The sequence below is a fragment of the Ceratotherium simum genome, chromosome 16 (assembly GCF_057802395.1).
Source record: "Ceratotherium simum simum isolate JZ-2026a chromosome 16, ASM5780239v1, whole genome shotgun sequence".
NCBI lineage: Eukaryota > Metazoa > Chordata > Mammalia > Perissodactyla > Rhinocerotidae > Ceratotherium > Ceratotherium simum.
In genome coordinates this window covers 25,340,746-25,359,901 of record NC_141915.1, presented here as the reverse complement: position 1 = coordinate 25,359,901, position 19,156 = coordinate 25,340,746, and the positions used below count along the sequence as shown (strand labels likewise).

The 19,156-nt window shown below is 39.2% G+C and overlaps 1 protein-coding gene across 10 annotated transcripts in view; it reads right to left on the bottom strand.

Annotated features, from left to right (window-relative positions):
• The window catches only part of ACACA (acetyl-CoA carboxylase alpha), a 281,626-nt gene that overhangs the window by 199,011 nt on the left and 63,459 nt on the right, over positions 1-19,156 (bottom strand). For all 10 annotated transcript variants that reach the window (XM_087440845.1, XM_087440847.1, XM_087440846.1 and 7 more), the window contains one exon: positions 16,900-17,155. In XM_087440845.1, the coding sequence (XP_087296971.1) occupies positions 16,900-17,155 (256 nt within the window). The remainder of the gene's footprint in view (positions 1-16,899; positions 17,156-19,156) is intronic.

Here is a 19,156-nt window from a genome sequence, read left to right as displayed (position 1 = left end):
TGCCCCAACCACAAACACACCTCAGTCTAGTAGAGCCGCTGGCCCACCTCCCTCGTCAATTGCCAAAATGGTCACTTCCACTGACAACGCTGCTGGGCACGAGCATCATCCACTACCCAAAATGAGAAAGCTCCCTTCAACCACAGCATCAAAACTGCCAGTCCTCATGGCCTATCCACACTGGCGAAACCTCCATGCCAACCTAGTTGATGGAAGGGAATAGGAAGAGTCCTCAGCAAGAACACCACAGACTCCTACTGTTCTTACTGAATTTCAGCAGTTTTTCAACTATACACTTTACTCAGATTGTTGTATGCTTTTTGGTTGATTTCAAGAGTGCTGAAATGGTTTTGTCAAGCTTATAGTTGCTTTTTGGGTTAAGGATTTGTCGATCTCCTCACTCAGCTATAGCTGGAAGTCCCGCCTGTTTTATTTACTTTTTAAGCTATAACTTCATACAATAAAGCACAAAAATCTTAAGTATACACTCAATCAATTTTACATATATATATATATATACAACCACATAACTAACGACTCCATTAAGATACAGAACATTTCCAGAGTCTCAGAAGGTTCCCTTCCTAGTCAATATCATCCCTGATGTAAACACTATTCTGAACTCTATCACCATAAATCAGTTTTGCCTGTTCTTGAACTTCATACATATAGTATGTATTTGATCAATATTATGTCTATGAAATTCATCCATGTTGTGACACAGCAGCAGTTTGTTCATTTTCACTCCTGTGTAACATTCCACTGTGTGAATATCCCATGACTTATCTATCTTACTGTTGATGGAAATTTGGGTTGTTTATGAATTTTCACTATACTTGTTCTTGTACCTGGCTTTTGGTGGATATATGCACTCATTTCTTTTGGATAAATCCCCACAAGTAGACTTGCTTATTCACAGAGTATGTGTATGCTTAACTCTAAAAGACACTGTCAAATAGTTTTCTAAAGTGGTTGTGCCAACTTGTATGCCTATCAGTGATGTATGAGAGTTCCATGTGCCCCACATCATTGCTACAACTAGATATTTCAGTCTTTTAATTTTATCCTTTTTGGTTGAGATGGTATTTAATTCACTGTGATTTTAGTTTGCAAATCTCTGATGACCAATGATACCCAACACGTTTTCATAAGCTTGTCATTTGGATCTCTTCTTTTGTGAAGTTCAAGTCTTTTCCCCATATTTCTATAGGGTTGAAGTGTCTTTATAAAACATTGAAATATCTTTTTCTTATTGATTTATAGGATCCTGTTAGTGAGATATTTTAACATTCTTCTTTCAGTACCTGATAGAAAAAGTAAGCAAAAAAAATTAACAATACAGAAAAATAAGACAATTGAAAAACTTGACTTAACATATACAAAATTCTACAACCAACAAAACACTCTTTCCAAGTGTTTGTAAAACTTTACCAAAATAGGAGTGACATCAGCAACATGGCAGAGTGAGCTATTCCCTGTGTCTCTTCCCCTTCGAACCCAACTAAAATGACATTCATTGATCAGCAGAGGATACCCACACAGCACATCAGGACGTCTGAGAGACCTGCGCAGCTATACATCTGAAGGTGGATGGACTACCCCCAGCTAGGTGGAGGAGACAGGTGAGCACCCTGTGGACCCCAGGCAGCCCAGCGCATGCATGCAACTATTTTCCCAGCTGGAGCAACCACAGCACTGCTGCGGCCCCAGGGGTGGGAGCGTGCCTCAACGCGACTGTGGAAACAGGTGATGGCAGCCCTGACTGAGCCTCCTGGGTAATCACTTCCCCGCCTAGAGGGAGAGCCCTCTAGAGAGCGGCACAGGCTTGGACCCAGAGGGGAGGTCCCGCCCACCAAGCACAAAGGCTGATGCGACCTAGGAGCAGAGGGCAGCTAAGCTGCCACCCAGGTGAACAAGCTCCCAGCTGCCGTGAACACCCATAATACTGCTGCAGCCCCGGAGAGGGGAAGCATATCTTGGCAGGACTGTGGGAGCAGGCGGCAGTAGCCCTGAGCCACCGTGTGATCACTCTCTCGTCTGGTGGGAAAAACCACAATCCCACCGCAGTCCCATGAAGTGGCTTTGGCTCAGTCCCAGAGGGGAGGTCCCGCCCACCAAGCACAACGGCTGGTGCGACCTAGGAGCTGCGGGCGGCTGAGATCCCAGGCCGGGCAAACAAGCTCCCGGCTGCCATGAATGCCCATAGTACTGCTACAGCCCTGAAGAGGGGAAACATGTCTCAGTGGGACTGTGGGAGCAGGTGGCAGTAGCCCTGAGCCCCCATGTGATTACTCTCTCATCTGGTAGGAGAATCCACAATCCCACCCAGTCCCAGGGAGTAGCTTTGGCTCCATCCCAAACGGGAGGTACTGCCCACCAAGCACAATGGCTGGTGCAACCTAGCAGCAGAGGGCAGCAGAAACCAAATGAGCCCCTGGCTGCCATCAATGGCCATAGTACTGCTGGGGCCCCAAAGTGGGGAGCACAACTTACTGGGACTGTGGAAGCAGGTGACAGCAGCCCTGAGCCCTCTACGTAACTTCTTTCCCATTCGGTGGGAGACCCCACAGGGCCACTGCAATCCCAAGGAGTGACCCAGGCTCGGACAGGCACAGCTGAGACGGATGGCGGCAGCGGGCTCAGATCACACAGCTCCTGCCCCCCGCCAAGTGGTGGCAGGTAGAACCTGTGTCCAGAAACTATCACTATGCACCAGCATGAATCCACTCCATCAAATGGTATAAAGAAATATATATTAATATTCCAGACCAGAATGAAAAAGACAAACACCCACAAATCAATCCTGAAGGCATGGAAATCTACAATCTAAACGACAAAGAATTCAAGATAGCCATCATGAGAAAACTCAATGAGCTACAAGAGAATTCTGAAAGATAGTTCAATGAAATCAGGAACCAAATTACTGAATGCAGGGAATTCTTCACAAAAGAGATCGACACTATAAAGAAAAACCAAACAGAATTGTTAGAGATGAAAAACACAATGGATGAGATAAAGAAAAATCTAGAGTCCTTAAAAAACAGAGCTGATAATAAGAAGGATAGAATTAGCAATCTGGAGGACAGAAACACAGAAATGCTTCAGATGGAGGAGAGAGAACTTAGACTAAAAAGAAATGAAGAAATTCTATGAGAAATATCAGACTCAATTAGGAAATGCAACATCAGGATTATAGGTATTCCAGAGGGAGAAGACAGAGGAAAAGGATCAGAGAGCTTGTTCAAAAAAATAATAACTGAGAATTTCCCAAATCTGGAGAAGGAGCTGGAATTACATGTATAAGAAGCCAACAGAGGGTCGGCCCCGTGGCTTGGCAGTTAAGTGCGCGTGCTCCGCTACTGGCGGCCCGGGTTCGGATCCCGGGCGCACACTGACGCACCGCTTCTCTGGCCGTGCTGAGGCCACGTCCCACATACAGCAACTAGAAGGATGTGAAACTATGACATAAAACTATCTACTGGGGCTTTGGGGAAAAAAAAATGAGGAGGATTGGCAATAGATGTTGGCTCAGAGCTGGTCTTCCTCAGCAAAAAGAGGAGGACTAGCATGGATGCTAGCTCAGGGCTGATCTTCCTCACAAAAAAAAAAAAAAGAAGCCAACAGAACTCCTAATTACATCACTGTAAAAGACCTTCTCCAGGGCATATATTATTAAAGCTGGCAAAAGTCAATGACAAAGAAAAAATATTAATGGCAGCAAAGCAGAAGAGAATAACCTACAAAGGAGGCCCTAGCAGGCTTTCAGTGGATTTTTCGGCAGAAACCTTACAGGCTAGGAGAGACTGGAATGATATATTTAAAATTTTGAAGGACAAAAACTTTCAGCCAAGAATACTATATCCAGTGAAAATATCCTTCAGATATGATGGAGAAATCAAAACTTTCCCAGATAAACAAAAGCTGAGGGAGTTCATTGCCACAAGAACCCCCCTAAAAGATTTGATCAAGAAGGCCCTCGTACCTGAAAAAAAAAAAGAAAGAAAGGAGTTACAAGGCCTTGAGCAATGGGATACATAGGCAGACAAAATCAGAAAATTGCAACTCTCTATCAGAACAGATTCACAAACACTTAATTATAACCCTAAATATAAAGGAAGGAAAACATTGAAAATAACTATTAGCACTCCATTTTAACCACAAATTCACAACACATAATGGAATAAGTTGTGACAAAAACAACTTAGAAGGGGAAGAGGTAAGGGATGAAACCTGCTTAGACTAAGGGAACAAGAGGCTATCAGGGAACGGACTATCTCATCTGCAAGATCTTTTATACAAACCACACAGTAACCACTAAACAAAAAACCAGATACAAATGATACAAATGATAAATAAAGAGAGAACTGAGAAAATCATCATAGAGAGCCAGCAAACTGAATTAGCAGTCCAAAATACACAGGATGAGTAACAAGGGAAATACATAACAACTGAAAAACAAGCGATAAAATGGTAGCATTAAGCCCTCATATATCAATAATCACTTTAAATGTAAATGGATTGAATTCCCCAATCAAAAGACACAGAGTGGCTGAATGGATTAAAAAACAAGACCCAACAATTTGCTGCCTCCAGGAAACACATCTCAGTTCTAAAGACGAACACAGGCTTGGAGTGAAGGGACGGAAGATGATACTCCAAGCTAATGGTAAACAAAAGAAAGCAAGTGTTGCCATACTTAAATCAGACAAAGTAGACTTCAAGATAAAAAAGGTAATGAAAGACAAAGAGGGCCAATATACAGTGTTAAAAGGGACACTCCACCAAGAAGACATATCACTTATAAATATGTATGCACCCAACACAGGAAACACCAAAGTACATAAAGCAACTATTAACAAACCTAAAAGGAGATATCAACAACAACAGAATAATAGAAGGGGATCTTAATACCCCACTTACATCAACGGATAGATCATCCAGACAGAAAGTCAATAAGGAAATAGTGGACTCAAACGAAAAACTAGACCAAATGGACTTCGTAGATATATATAGAGCACTCCATCCAAAAACAGCAGATTACACATTCTTCTCAAGTGCGCATGGAACATTCTCAAGGATAGACTATATGTTGGGAAACAAGGCAAACCTCTATAGGGCCGGCCCCGTGGCTTAGCGGTTAAGTGAGTGCGCTCCGCTGCTGGCGGCCCGGGTTCAGATCCTGGGCGCGCACCGACGCACTGCTTCTCTGGCCATGCTGAGGCCGAGTCCCACATACAGCAACTAGAAGGACGTGCAGCTATGACATACAACTATCTACTGGGGCTTTGGGGGAAAAAAATAAATAAATAAAATTATAAAAAAAAAAAAAAAACCTCTATAAACTTAAGAAGATTGGAATCATATCAAGCATCTTTTCCGACCATAATGCTATAAAACTAGAAATCAACTACAAGAAAAAAGATGGGAAAGTGACAAAGATGTGGAGACTAAACAACATGCTACTGAACAACCAATGGATCACTGAAGAAACTAAAGGAGAAATCAAACAATATCTGGTGACAAATGAAAATTAAAATACACCATACCAACTCATATGAGGTGCAGCAAAAGGGGTCCTGAGAGGGAAATTCACAGCAATACAGGCCCACATTAACAAACAAGAAAAGTCCCAACTAAGCAATCTTAAACTACACCTAACTGAATTAGAAAAAGAAGAACAAATAAAGTCCAAAGTCAGCAGAAGAAGGGAAATAATAAAAATTAGAGCAGAAATAAATGAAATTGAAACAAACAAAAAAAATAGTAGAAAGGATCAATGAAACAAAAATAGGGTTCTTTGAGAAGATAAACAAAATTGACAAACCCAGATTCACCAAGAAAAAAAGCAAGAAGGCTCAAATAAATAAAATTAGAAATGAAAGAGATTGAGAGTGGGCCGGCCCCATGGCTCAGCAGTTAAGTGAGCGCGCTCTGCTGCTGGTGGCCCGGGTTCGGATCCCGGGCGTGCACCGACGCACTGCTTCTCCGGCCATGCTGAGGCCGCATCCCACATACAGCAACTAGAAGGACCTGCAGCTATGACATACAACTATCTACTGGGGCTTTGGGGGAAAAATAAATAAATAAATAAAATTAAAAAAAAAAAGAAAAAAGAAATGAAAGAGAGAAATCACAACAGATACCACAGAAATACAAAAGATTATAAGAGAACACTATGAAAAACTATATGCCAACAAATTGGACAATCTAGGAGAAATGGATAAATTCTTAGACTCATACAACCTCCCAAAACTGAATCAAGAAGAAATAGAGGGCTGGCCCTGTGGCTTGGTGGTTAAGTGCGTGCGCTGCAATGCTGGTGGCCCGGGTTCGGATCCCGGGTGCGCATCGAGGCACCACTTCTCCGTCCATCCTGAGGCCAAGTCCCACATACAGCAACTAGAAGGATGTGGAGCTATGACATACAACTATCTACTGGGGCTTTGGGGGGAAAAATAAAATAAATAAAAAAAATAAATAAATAAATAAAATAAAAAAAAAAAAAGAAGAAATAGAGAATCTGAACAGACCAATCAGAAGTAAAGAGATTGAAAGAGCAATCAAAAACCTCCCAAAAAATAAAAGTCCAGGACCAGATGGCTTCTCTGGAGAATTTTACCACACATTCAAAGAATATTTAATACCTATCCTTCTCAAACTATTCCAAAAAATAGAGGAAAATGGAACACTTCCTAACACATTCTATGAGACCAACATCACTCTGACAGCAAAGCCAGACAAGGACAATACAAAGAAGGAAAATTACAGGCCAATATTGCTGATTAACACAGATGCAAAAATCCTCAACAAAATATTGGCAAACTGAATAGAGCAATACATTAAAAGGATCACACACCATGTGATATAAAAATCCCAAGTGGGATTTATAGTAGGGATGCAGGGATGGTTCATCTGCAAATCAATCAATGTGATATACCACATTAACAAAATGAGGAATAAAAACCACATGATCATCTCAATAGATGCAGAGAAAGCATTTGACAAGATCCAACATCCATTTATGATAAAAAACTCTCAACAAAATGGGTATAGAAGGAAAGTACCTCAACATAACAAAGGACATATATGACAAACCCACAGCCAACATCATACTCAACAGGGAAAAACTGAAAGCCATCTCTCTGAGAACAGGATCAAGACAAGTGTGCCTACTCTCATCACTCATATTCAACATAGCATTGCAGGTTTTGGCCAGAGCAATTAGGCAAGAAAAAGAAATAAAAGGTACCCAAGTTAGCAAGGAAGAAGTGAAACTCTCACTGTTTGCAGATGACATGATTCTATATATAGAAAACCCTAAAGAATCCATCAGAAAACTATTAGAAATAATCAACTACAGCAAAGTTGCAGGGTACAAAATCAACTTACAAAAATCAGTTGCATTTCTATACTCTAATAACAAACTAATAGAAAGAGAACTCAAGAAGACAATCTCATTTACAATCGCACAAAAAGAATAAAATATCTAGGAATAAATTTAACCAAGGAGGTGAAAGACCTATACCATGAAAACTATAAGGCATTATTGAAAGAAATCGATGATGACATAAAGAAATGGAAAGATATTCCATGCACATGGATTGAAAGAATAAACATAGTTAAAATGTCTATACTACCTAAAGCAATCTACAGATTCAATGCAATCCCAATCAGAATCCCAATCACATTCTTCACGGAAACAGAACAAAGAATACTAAAATTCACAAGGGGCAACAAAAGATCCCAAATAGCTAAAGCAATCCTGAGAAAAAAGAACAAATCTGGAGGCATCACAATCCCTGACTTCAAAATATACTACAAAGCTACAGTAATCAAAACAGCATGGTACTTGTACAAAAACAGACACACAGATCAATGGAACAGAACTGAAAGCCCAGAAATAAAACCACACATCTACAGACAGCTAATCTTCAACAAAAGAGGCAAGAACATACAGCGGAGAAAGGTAAGTCTCTTCAATAAATGGTGTTAGGAAAACTGGACAGCCACATGCAAAAGAATGAAGTAGACCACTATCTTCTGTCATACACAAAAATTAACTCAAAATGGATTAAAGACTTGAAGCTAAGACATGAAATCACAAAACTCCCAGAAGAAAATATAGGCCGTACACTCTTTTGACATCGGTCTTATAAGCATCTTTTTTAATACCAAGTCTGCTTAGGCAAGAGAAACAAAAGAAAGAATAAACAAATGGGACTAAATCAGACTAAAGAGCTTCTGCAAGGCAAAGGAAACCAGGAACAAAACGAAAAGACAACCCACCAACTGGGAGAAAATATTTGCAAATCATATATCAGGCAAGGGGTTAATCTCCAAAATATATAACGACTCATACACCTCAACAACAAAGAAACAAACAACCAGAACAAAAAAATGGGCAGAGGAAATGAGCAGACTTTTTTCCAAAGAAGATATAGAGACGGCCAACAGGCACATGAAAAGATTTTCAACATCACTAATCATTAGGGAAAAGCAAACCAAAACTACAATGAGATATCACCTTATACCTGTTAGAACAGCTATAACTACCAAGACAAAAAACCACAAATGTTGGAGAGGATGTGGAGAAAAGAGAACACTCATACACTGCTAGTGGGAATGCAAACTGGTGCAGCCACTATGGAAAACAGTATGGAGATTTCTCGAGAAATTAAAAATAGAAATACCATACAACCCAGCTATCCCACTACTGGGTATTTATCCAAAGAAACTGAAACCAACAATTCAAAGAGACTTATGCACTCCTATGTTCAATGCAGCATTATTCACAACAGACAAGACATGGAAGCAACCCAAGTGCCCATCAACTAATGAATGGATAAAGAAGGTGTGGTATATACAATGGAATACTATTCAGCCATAAAAAAGACAAAATCGTCCCATTTGCAACAACATGGATGGACTTTGAGGGTATTATGTTAAGCAAAATAAGCCAGACAGAGAAAGACAATAACCACATGATTTCACTCATTTGTGGAAGATGAACAAACACATGGACAAAGAGAACAGATTAGTGGTTACCAGAGGGGAAGGGGGTTGGGGTTGGGGTTGGGCATAAGGTGTAAAGGGGCACATATATATGGTGACTGACAAATAATCATGTACAAGTGAAAATTCACAATGTTATAAACTATTATGACCTCAAGAAAATATATATTTTTTTAAAGTGATGACTTCAAAGGGTGAATGGAATTTCAACAGTCAGGGGAAGGACATTCCAATAATAAAACATGAGGAGGAAATGCAGGGAGAGAGAGAGAGCGATGGAGAGATTCTACTATCTGCTCAAGTAACTTCTATTTTCTTCCTTCCCATCAACTTCTTCAAAGAGTGACCTACTGTTAAAATTCCTACTCCTTCACCATTAATTCACTGCTTAATCTCTTGCCATCTACTAAAGCTGTTCACCCCAAGATCCTCCTATTCACTAATACCGTGCTTTTTCTCATTCTTTTATCTCTTACATCTCTATTCAACACTGTTTGCCACATCTCTTCCACCTTAAAATTACTTTTCCTTTGGTTTTTTGGTTCTCCTTCCACTGCAATGATCATTTCCTGTCTCCTTTTTTCCCCCTCCTTCCACCTAAAGGTAGACATTTCCCTACATACACTTCCCTTCTACCTATATACTCTTCCTCATAGTGATCTAATCTACTTGTACAACTTCAATTTCAATACAACAAACATTTATTAAGCATATACTATATGCCAGGCACTGTTCTAATCTCTGAAAAAGTGCTTCTCAGCTCAGGCTTCATATCAGACTCACCTGGAGAGTATTAGAATGAAGACTCTTGGGCTCCGTGACCAGAGACTGTAATTTAATCAGCCTGGGATAGGGCTCAGGAATCCTTATTTCTTTAAAGCCCCACAGAAGATTCTGTTGCACAGCCAAACCTAAATACTGTTTTCCATTTTATGTATGTCTTGGTATGACATACAGACCCTTAACGATCTGACCTCTATCTCACCAACCTCTTCTTCCACCGCACTAACCACCCTGTCCCCCTTACATCCCATTAATACTCAATGACTTATAATTTCCTGAACATGCTAGGTTTCACAGTCTGGTACTTTTGCACATGTTGTCAACCTCACCATCTCTACTCTCCTACTATAAACACACCTATCTCTGTTAGCTTGTGTGTTTTCTATTCATCCTTCAAAACTCAATTCAAACATCTTTGAGACATTGTTGGACTCCTAACAGATCTCATCAAGCCCACCATAATAATGATTAGAGCTGTTGTGAGTATTAGAAATAACATTAAGTACCTGGCACAATGTTTGGCTAGACACTAATACACCCCATGGGTAACAGCAACCTACTTAAGTCATGCTGTGAGATGACCAGTTCACCTTTTAGAAAGATCCCAATGGCCATGTGGAGCTTATATTGAAGGGGGAAAGACACTGGAGAAGAGCTAAAATCTTTGCAACTCTTCTGCAAATCTAAAATTATTTCAAAATAAAAAGCCAAAAAAATTAAGTTTCTAAAAGATTTTTAATGACCTGAGAAAATGTTATGTGAAAGAAAAGCAGGAAACAGAGTTGCGTATTCATTATGATATCATCTATGTATATATTTTTTAACGAAATTTATCCTTAAGAGGTAAAAAACACTGAAAGGAAACATATCAAATATTAACTGCAGTTATCGCTGGATGATTGTATTCTGGATTGTTTTTATTTCTTTATTGACACTTTTTGGATTGCCAACTTTTCTATAATAAGCATATATCTAATAATTTAAAAAACTTTAAGTAGTAAATGCAAACTTCACTTTTAAATTTATGTTAACAGGAAGAAAGAAGGGGGCAAATGTATGCATTACATCATAAAGAAAAAAGTAATAAACATTGTCAAGCAGCTGTCCTGAGTCCTACTTAACAACTTTCATAATTTCATTTAGAATAAACTCTTCAGACTATAATACATACAGAGACAGACAGCTCCTGTTTTCTGAATGGAAAGGAGTGGGTGGGAGATAGAGGAAACTACTGCCTTCAGAAAAAGGGTACCAAGTGCAGATCTCATAATGACGTTCTCTGTCTACTCACTTCTGAGGCACCATGGCAACTGGGAACCTCAGAATATCAAGGAAGGAGCATAGGGAGTAAAAAGTTTGCAGAGCTGTTGGGGGAAGGGAGAAAGCTCAGGGAAGCTAAATGAGAAATCCTAAGAAAGCCAAAACAAAAGAACAGTTTCACAGGCACATCTACAAGCAAAGCCATAATATAAACTCAAAACTAGAGCCAGTTTCCTTATTTCCCATGTCAAAGCTTGAGAGAGGTAAGCCAAACGATAGGACGGGGAAATGAAATTTCCTGCCCTCTCAATAATGGTTATTCTCAACATCTGAATTATAACATTGACAGTGTATGTTTGCTGTAATCAAAAGCCTTTCAAATCTAAATTTCCAAGTTTTAAGCCCAAATCTGCAAAAGACTTAAAGAGGTTTTTCCAGTCAATTTTACCTCATAAAAGGACTGCTCCATAATAAATATCATATGATACCAGTATGGCACATTTTACTTTTCCAAAAGCTTTCGCAGCTAGTATTTAATTTTACCTCCATCACTTGATTTAAATGACATCACTCCAAACTCAGGAGTTTAAAGTGAGACACTAAAAAGAAAAGAGAATCCTTGTTTCTTTCCAGGTCAAACACAAACACATACAACTAAAACAAAAAGCTCTGTCCTTCATAGCTTTTGATCAAATCATACTGTATTTTATAATGTTCATTTTCATTATGGTTATAAAATTCATTAAAATATCATCATTAGTGCAATATCAAACTGTTGTGCTACAAATGTTATAACTATAAAAAGTGTAGAATGGCAAATTTATCCTTTATTTTTCCTTCCATTTCTCTCTATGCCACCAAACTACCACTAGTAGCCATGTACCTTCATGATATGCTAACTTCCTTTTAAACAAGTCACTAGTCACTGTCACAAACAAAAAAGGAGAGGTAACATGATAGATTAAGAAATTTAAAAGATACAATACACAATGTGTAGTCTTGGATTGGATACTAGTTTGGATGAACCAGTATATTGGAGTCAACTAGAGAAATTTGAAGATGGTGTGTATATCAGAGGAGATGAAAATTTATTGAAATAGAAAAGTAGCAATTTTTGACAAAAGAAAAGCAGATTATAAAACAGTGTGTACAGCAGAAAGAAATTTCAGTAGAAAGAAATGCATATATATACATATATGCATAGAAAAGGATCCAGAAGACTAGACGATGTAGGAGGAATCTCTGGGTGGTGGATATACAAGGCTTTATTTTTGCTTTCTTGTATTTTCTTTTTAATTTTCTTTACTGCTTCTTTAATAAATCGTTATTTAAAAATATTTTTTCCGGGCCGGCCCCGTGGCTTAGCGGTTAAGTGCGTGCGCTCCGATGCAGGCGGCCCGGGTTCGGATCCCGGGCGCGCACAGACACACTGCTTCTCCGGCCACGCTGAGGCCGCGTCCCACATACAGCAACTAGAAAATGTGCAACTATGACATACAACTATCTACTGGGGCTTTGGGGGAAAATAAATAAATAAATAAAATTTAAAAAAATATATATATTTTTTCCAACTCTATCCCTTTTTAACAGGTTGACATTTAATTAGAGAAAAACTGCTCAAAGAGAACATATTTCTATTACACCCAGGGTTCCAGTTTAGTGTAGCAGTTGACAGTATGAGCTCTGACTGGATTCAATATACAATCAGCTGTGTGACATCTGGCATGTTATTTAACCTGTGTCTCAGTTCACAATCTGTAAATTGTGAGTAACTACAGTAAACTACTTACCTCAATGGGTTGTTGTAAAAATTAAGAGTGGTACTCCACATAAAGCACAGCAGAGTATCTGGTATATAGTAAAGCACTTGATAAAGTTACCTATTATTATGAATATTTATCTAATTAGTCACTCAAAAAACATGACTGCTAGTTCCTACAGATAATGTGAAAAATAGGATAGGATGTAGCAGCAATAGATCAGCTTTCTTCTTACACTATTCTTGTCCCCTAAACTTCCCTCTTTTGTTTTTTTTTGTGAGGAAGATCAGCCCTGAGCTAACATCCATGCTAGTCCTCCTTTTTTTGCTGCTCCTTTTTCCCTTACTATAAAAGTTTAGAAGCTTACCACAAATGTTTAGAACCTTACCACAAATGCTTGAAGTCCACCAATCAAAACCTGTCCTGCCAGCATTTCTGTGTGCCACCCTATTCTTCCTAACCTCTTAAATTTTGCCCCAAATTCTGAATGGGGGAGACAGATCTGAGGGCACCCGTCCTCTGTCTCCCCACAGATCGATCTCACAGAATAAAGCTGACTTCCTTTCCCAAAAGCTGATGCCATAATTAATTGGCTTTTTTATGCGCATCAGGTAGGAGAACCCCATTTTGTGTGGTAAGTCTTTCTTCTCAAATGCTCAATTAAATATTAATAATGAGGTTCAGAAATATATCAACCTAGCTGATCTTATCTAAAAATAAAAAGCCAAAACACAGTTGTCTACAATGAGGCCTGTATATTCTCACCAAGCTGTAACTACTTTCTTAGGGTGTTATTTTCAAATGTTTGGGACATAAAGCTTAGAAAGTGATTCATCCAGTCTTTCACTGGTACTCTAGAAAATATGTGATGCAAAACATCTCCATCTCTAGAAAAGTCTATTTTCTTTTCCTGCCTATCCATCACACCCACTAGACTTCTCATTTAGCACTTCAAACCAAGCCCTAAACTTGACAGAGAGGCCCACTCTCACCCTATACTATGGCAATCACTTCATTTGGTTTTAGACGACCTCCGGTTAACATCTCTTGGGAATGTACCCGCCCTTCTATCTATATCACCTGTGAAGGATGAATCAGGCTATTCATTAAGGGAGCTGATCTTAAACTCAACCAGTCTCTATTTAACTTTGGGTTCAAAGAGTCAAAAGGAGTTAAAAAAAAGAGATAACAGGGACCGGCCCAGTGGCATAGTAGTTAAGTTTGCACTCTCTGCTTCAGCGGCCTAGGGTTCTCAGGTTTGCATCCCGGGTGCAGACCTATACAGCACTCATCAAGCCACGCTGCGGCAGCATCCCATATATAAAGTAGAGGAAGACTGGCACAGATGTTAGCTCAGTGCAATCTTCCTCAAGCAAAAAGAGGAGGATTGGCAACAGATGTTAGCTCAGGGCCAATCTTCCTCACCTACACAAAAAAGCACTAACAGGCCCCAAATGGAGTCATTTGCCTCCACAACAGCATACCAAGACTTAATTGCAGTTGCAACCTCTCCCAGGCTGAATTTCCTGATTAGCTCTAGTGAGGTAATCTGCGTAAGACCCTTGCCGTTCCCTTCCCCCAAAAGATGACCTGGCCTGAAACAATCTTTTCTTTTCTTTTCCTAGTAAACTTCCTTGCCCCACCCACCTTCTGCCTATAAAAACCTTCCAGTTTGTACAGCTCCTCAGAGTATCTCTCTACTTGCCAGAGGGGATGCTGCCCGATTCATGAATCGCTTAATAAAGCCAATTAGAGCTTCAAATTTACTTGGTTGAATTTTGTTTTTTAACAGAACCAATATCCTCGTTTTCACAGAAGGAAAATGAGTCCAAAGAGGTAACATGAATTGTCTGTGTTCACATGCCTAATTAGTGGCAAATGTCAGAACAGAATTCTCTCTAATACGAAATGAATTTGACTCAATTTAAATTACCCCCAAGGACACCATATCCACAAGCGACTTAAGAAATAGACCAATGGAGAACCTTTGTTCTATTTTGGAACATTAGTAAACTGAGAAGTGAATGAACCGGCACTGTCTCCTTCCCACGCTGCTGATCACACTTTAATCCACGGCTCCTCCACGAGCTATGTTCATGAGTTTTGCAACAGTAGAGCACGCAAAGAAATTCTCACGCAAAGAAATTCTCACGCAAAGAAATTCTCACGCAAAGAAATTCTCAGGTGCTCATACCACTGACCACACAGTCTTTGCAATAAGAGCCATCAACTTGGGGAATGACTTGGCAACTACAAACTGCCTTGCAATATCATCAGCTGAGTTTCCTGTAATGGTATTTATCTCACCATAGCCAACCTCACAATTTCCTAATCCAACAAACGGATATTTTGTTTCACATGGTATCAAATTGGACAAATTAATCAAGATGCTGTGTGGCTTTAAGGATTTAGATTTAACCCAGTCTTTCTCAACAGGGGCACTATGACATTTTGAGGACAATGCTTGGTTGTGTGGGATTATCCAGTACACTGCAGAAGGATTTAGCATCATTGGTCCTCTGTCTTCTAAATGCAAGTAGTCCCACCAGTCACAACCCCCAAACATTGACAAATGACCTTGAGGGGGAAGATACCACCACAGTGTATTAGCCTTCAGGTCAACCATTAAGTGAACTATAAAGTAATAAAAAATGTTTCATAAAGAAAAAGACCTGATCCCTTTTCTCTGCCACTAAATACTGCCCTCTATTCTTCTGTTTAGCCCAGCGATTATATATAATGCTTTGTTCATTAACTCGTTAACACCAACTTTGTCTGAACTAGTTATATCATTAAGACACTTGTATGGTCAGGGAAGTAGAGCAGAAAAGTTACCGGAAATGAAACAGGGCATCTGTCTTTGAATTCCAGCTTTCTGGCTATTCACCCTTAGGTGAGTTATTTCCCGTCCTTAGGCCTCCGTTTTCTCATCTATTTAAATACAAGGCATTAGGCTAAATTATCTCTCTGGTTCACTGCAGTTCTAGGAATCTGTGAAGTAAAATATAATTAACATGCTCAACTCTTTTTTCAACCACCCGCTAAATGCGGGTGACCGCTGACACTCACTACTTCATCTTTCAGAAGCAAGGACCCCAAAGCCCCAGGGATAACTATAAGGCAGGGCAGTCACATTCAGTCAGACTCAGTATGGGATTTTATTACAGAGTCTGTATCTTGAGTGCATAAAAAGGAGCTAAATTATTTTATGATCCATTAATAACAGAAGCACCAAGATAATAGCAGCAATAGCCACCCTGACTTATGTTTATCTAGGCTAGACCTATAATCTGAACCCTGGGTATGTATTAGAATCATCTGGGTAGCTTAAAGAAAAAGGCCCCAGGTCCAAGCCACGCCAATATCAAATGAATCAGAATCTCTGGGATGGGGCTCATTTCTTAAGGAACCCCAAGTAATTCTGATGTACAGTAAAAACTAAGAACCACTAATTCAGACTCTTTAAACCAAGAAATGCAAAGCAAATGACTAAAGGTTAGTATATCACACATTGGTTGTATAATCAAACAACAATAAATAAAAATAATCCAGTGTTACTATTTACTGACATTCTTTATTACATATAAAGAATTGTGTTTCTAGAGAAAAAGGAGAGCTCTATAACAACCCCTTGTTCCTACCACAGCTTTTTATTGAGGACTGGCTCTGCCAGAAATAGGATCTAACTTTCGGACATGATGAAGCAATTCAAAGAAAGATTACTACAAATTTGCCCACTCCTACAAAAGTCCTATCAATCATTACTACAATGACAACAATGTTAGTCAAACAGGGACAGAAACTTAAATTCTTCAACCTAACTCTCACTCACTAGGTCCCACTAAAAGATCTACTATGTAGGAAGAACAGGAAAAAGTTGAGAGGAACATTTAGGAATAGACACTTGTAAAACCTACACTCCAGGCAAAATATATCATTTCTCACTCATCAAAGCTTTAAGTCCAGTGATAAAGGAGAAGGTGAAGCAATCTTGGCTAAAATTATTCTTGCTCTTTTCAGAACAAAATCAGTGAAACCAATAGGATAGGTTAAGTAAGTGAAACATTAAACTTCTCTCTCTTACCTCATGTGTAAGGCCAAGCCATCCTGTAAGCTAGAGATCCCCAAATCAGAGAGCGTATCTGAGCCGACGGAAGCTGGTGACAAAGAGCCCTCCTTCTCCTCCAGTAGGTCCAGCTTCACCAGGCTGCTGATCTCATCTTCTGAGTTATCTTCAGACACGGAACCAATTATGAATCGGGAGTGCTGGTTCAGCTCCAGAGCAAGTTTGGCCAAGGGGGATTGTTCATCCATTATTCCATCAAAACGAGCTCTGAGAGCTACGGAGAAAATGAAGTAAGTGAGAAAAGCAGGTTATGGATAATAATCTATATCTGAGGATAGCCCCAAGTTATACTTAATATACCACAGCTGGCACTTGGAAGCAAGGCAGAGTTTGAGAACTAGTTTCCTTGGCTATTCTACTGCAGGGCCTTTGTTTTCTATAAGGGAGGAAAATCCAGATCATAGTAACTATGCCTAAAAAATTAAAACCAGTTTCCTTTTCCTCAAAGAAATCTCTCTCAAAAAACTATAAGCCATTCCCAATCTCTTTATCTATTTGGTGGTATCCAAGAGATAATTATGATCAAAGGAGAAACCTTTGCAGTAGGTGAGAACTGCTTGTTGTGATATTGCGATTTCGGTTGCTGGTACTGGGGAGAATGCAGAGTAAGAGTTTGGGGAGAGTGCTGGTTGTTTGAAATCTGGTGTTTAGAGTAAACTACATCTGGTTCCAAACATTATACTGTGAGAGGCTATGAATTTTACATAAGTGCATTTATGTATAAATATATATACATAAAATATATATAGTTTGCTTTAAAGTAAAGTCTAGATGGGTATTTTTTAAAGATTTTATTTTTATTTATTTTTTCCCCCCAAAGCCCCAGTAGATAGTTGTGTATCATAGCTGCACATCCTTCTAGTTGCTGTATGTGGGACGCGGCCTCAGCATGGCCGGAGAAGCAGCGCGCCGGTGCGAGCCCAGGATCCGAAACCGGGTCGCCAGCAGTGGAGCGCGCTCACTTAACCACCAAGCCACGGGGCCGGCCCTAGATGGGTAATTTTTAATTAAAAAGAAAAAATCTTTACTTGTCCCCATGAGTTTTTTCTTAAATTACATCTGTTAAAAATTTAGTCAAAAATGTCTGCTTTTGGCTCTAATGTGCTGACATTGATAGGGAAAAAGTGAATCTACTATCAAATTTAAAATCTATAATTAAAATAATGGAGGTGTCATCTTAATTAAGTACAAGTTTTCTAGAAATAGGGCCCTACTAGTTAGGATTAGATATTGCCAATCACTAGCAAACTAATTAATAAAGACCAAAACATAATTCAAAGTCCACAACAACAATAAAAATAAAAAATAAACAAAACAATATTTATTGTGTCATATTGTTCAACTTAGTATTAACATCTTGTAGCCTGACCAACAATTTTAATTAACAGAGTAACGATTCCCAGTCCTCATTTCGAGGCGCTCTAAGAGATGGTATATCAAGAGAGAATAATAAATTTATTACTAATAAATTTCAGATGCCGTAAACCACTTTGAAATATAAAAGTAGGTAGAGAGCAGTGCTCTTTGACATTAGACAACAAAATATCAAGATTTAAAAATGTTTAGGAATCACAACAAAACATGTTAAACCTTGTTATGTTAACCAGAACCTTAAAAGAAAACCAAATCATTTAAAAAGAGAAAAAGGCCGGGGGGGGGGGGGGCAGTTCTCACAGATTGACCACTCTGAACACTAAAAGGTACAGCAGCAAAAAGGCTACTTCTTTTACATTTTACAGCAGCAAATATCAAGATTAAAAATAATAGTATAACGCCCCCGTCACCCCGCCAAAAATTCCATTTCAACTAACACAAAAAATAATGGCTGCCTTTTTCACAAGAAAAACAGATAAGGCACTCGGGACATTCTAGTTTACAGTCTGACCGAAATTAGATGACTCCACAAAAAAATAAAATTCATGAGAAAGGAGAAAGTCTCTGATTCCATGGGAGAAGAAAAAGAAAGGATTAACTAATAAATGAAAGGCTCCATAAAGTCAACTTCAAATTTTTCTTTCCCAGCTAAGAAGAACATGACGGTATCCTTCCCTAAAGGGTTGCAAAGATTGGAAGCAGCTCAGCTCAACAGTTAAAGAGCCTGTTTGTCAACCAACAACTCTACTGAATGGTATTCCCAGGCACAAGCCTACAAACCACCAGAAAAGAGAGGTCATGTATGGAAAAATCACTGAGTAGCTGTCCAGACACTCTAGCA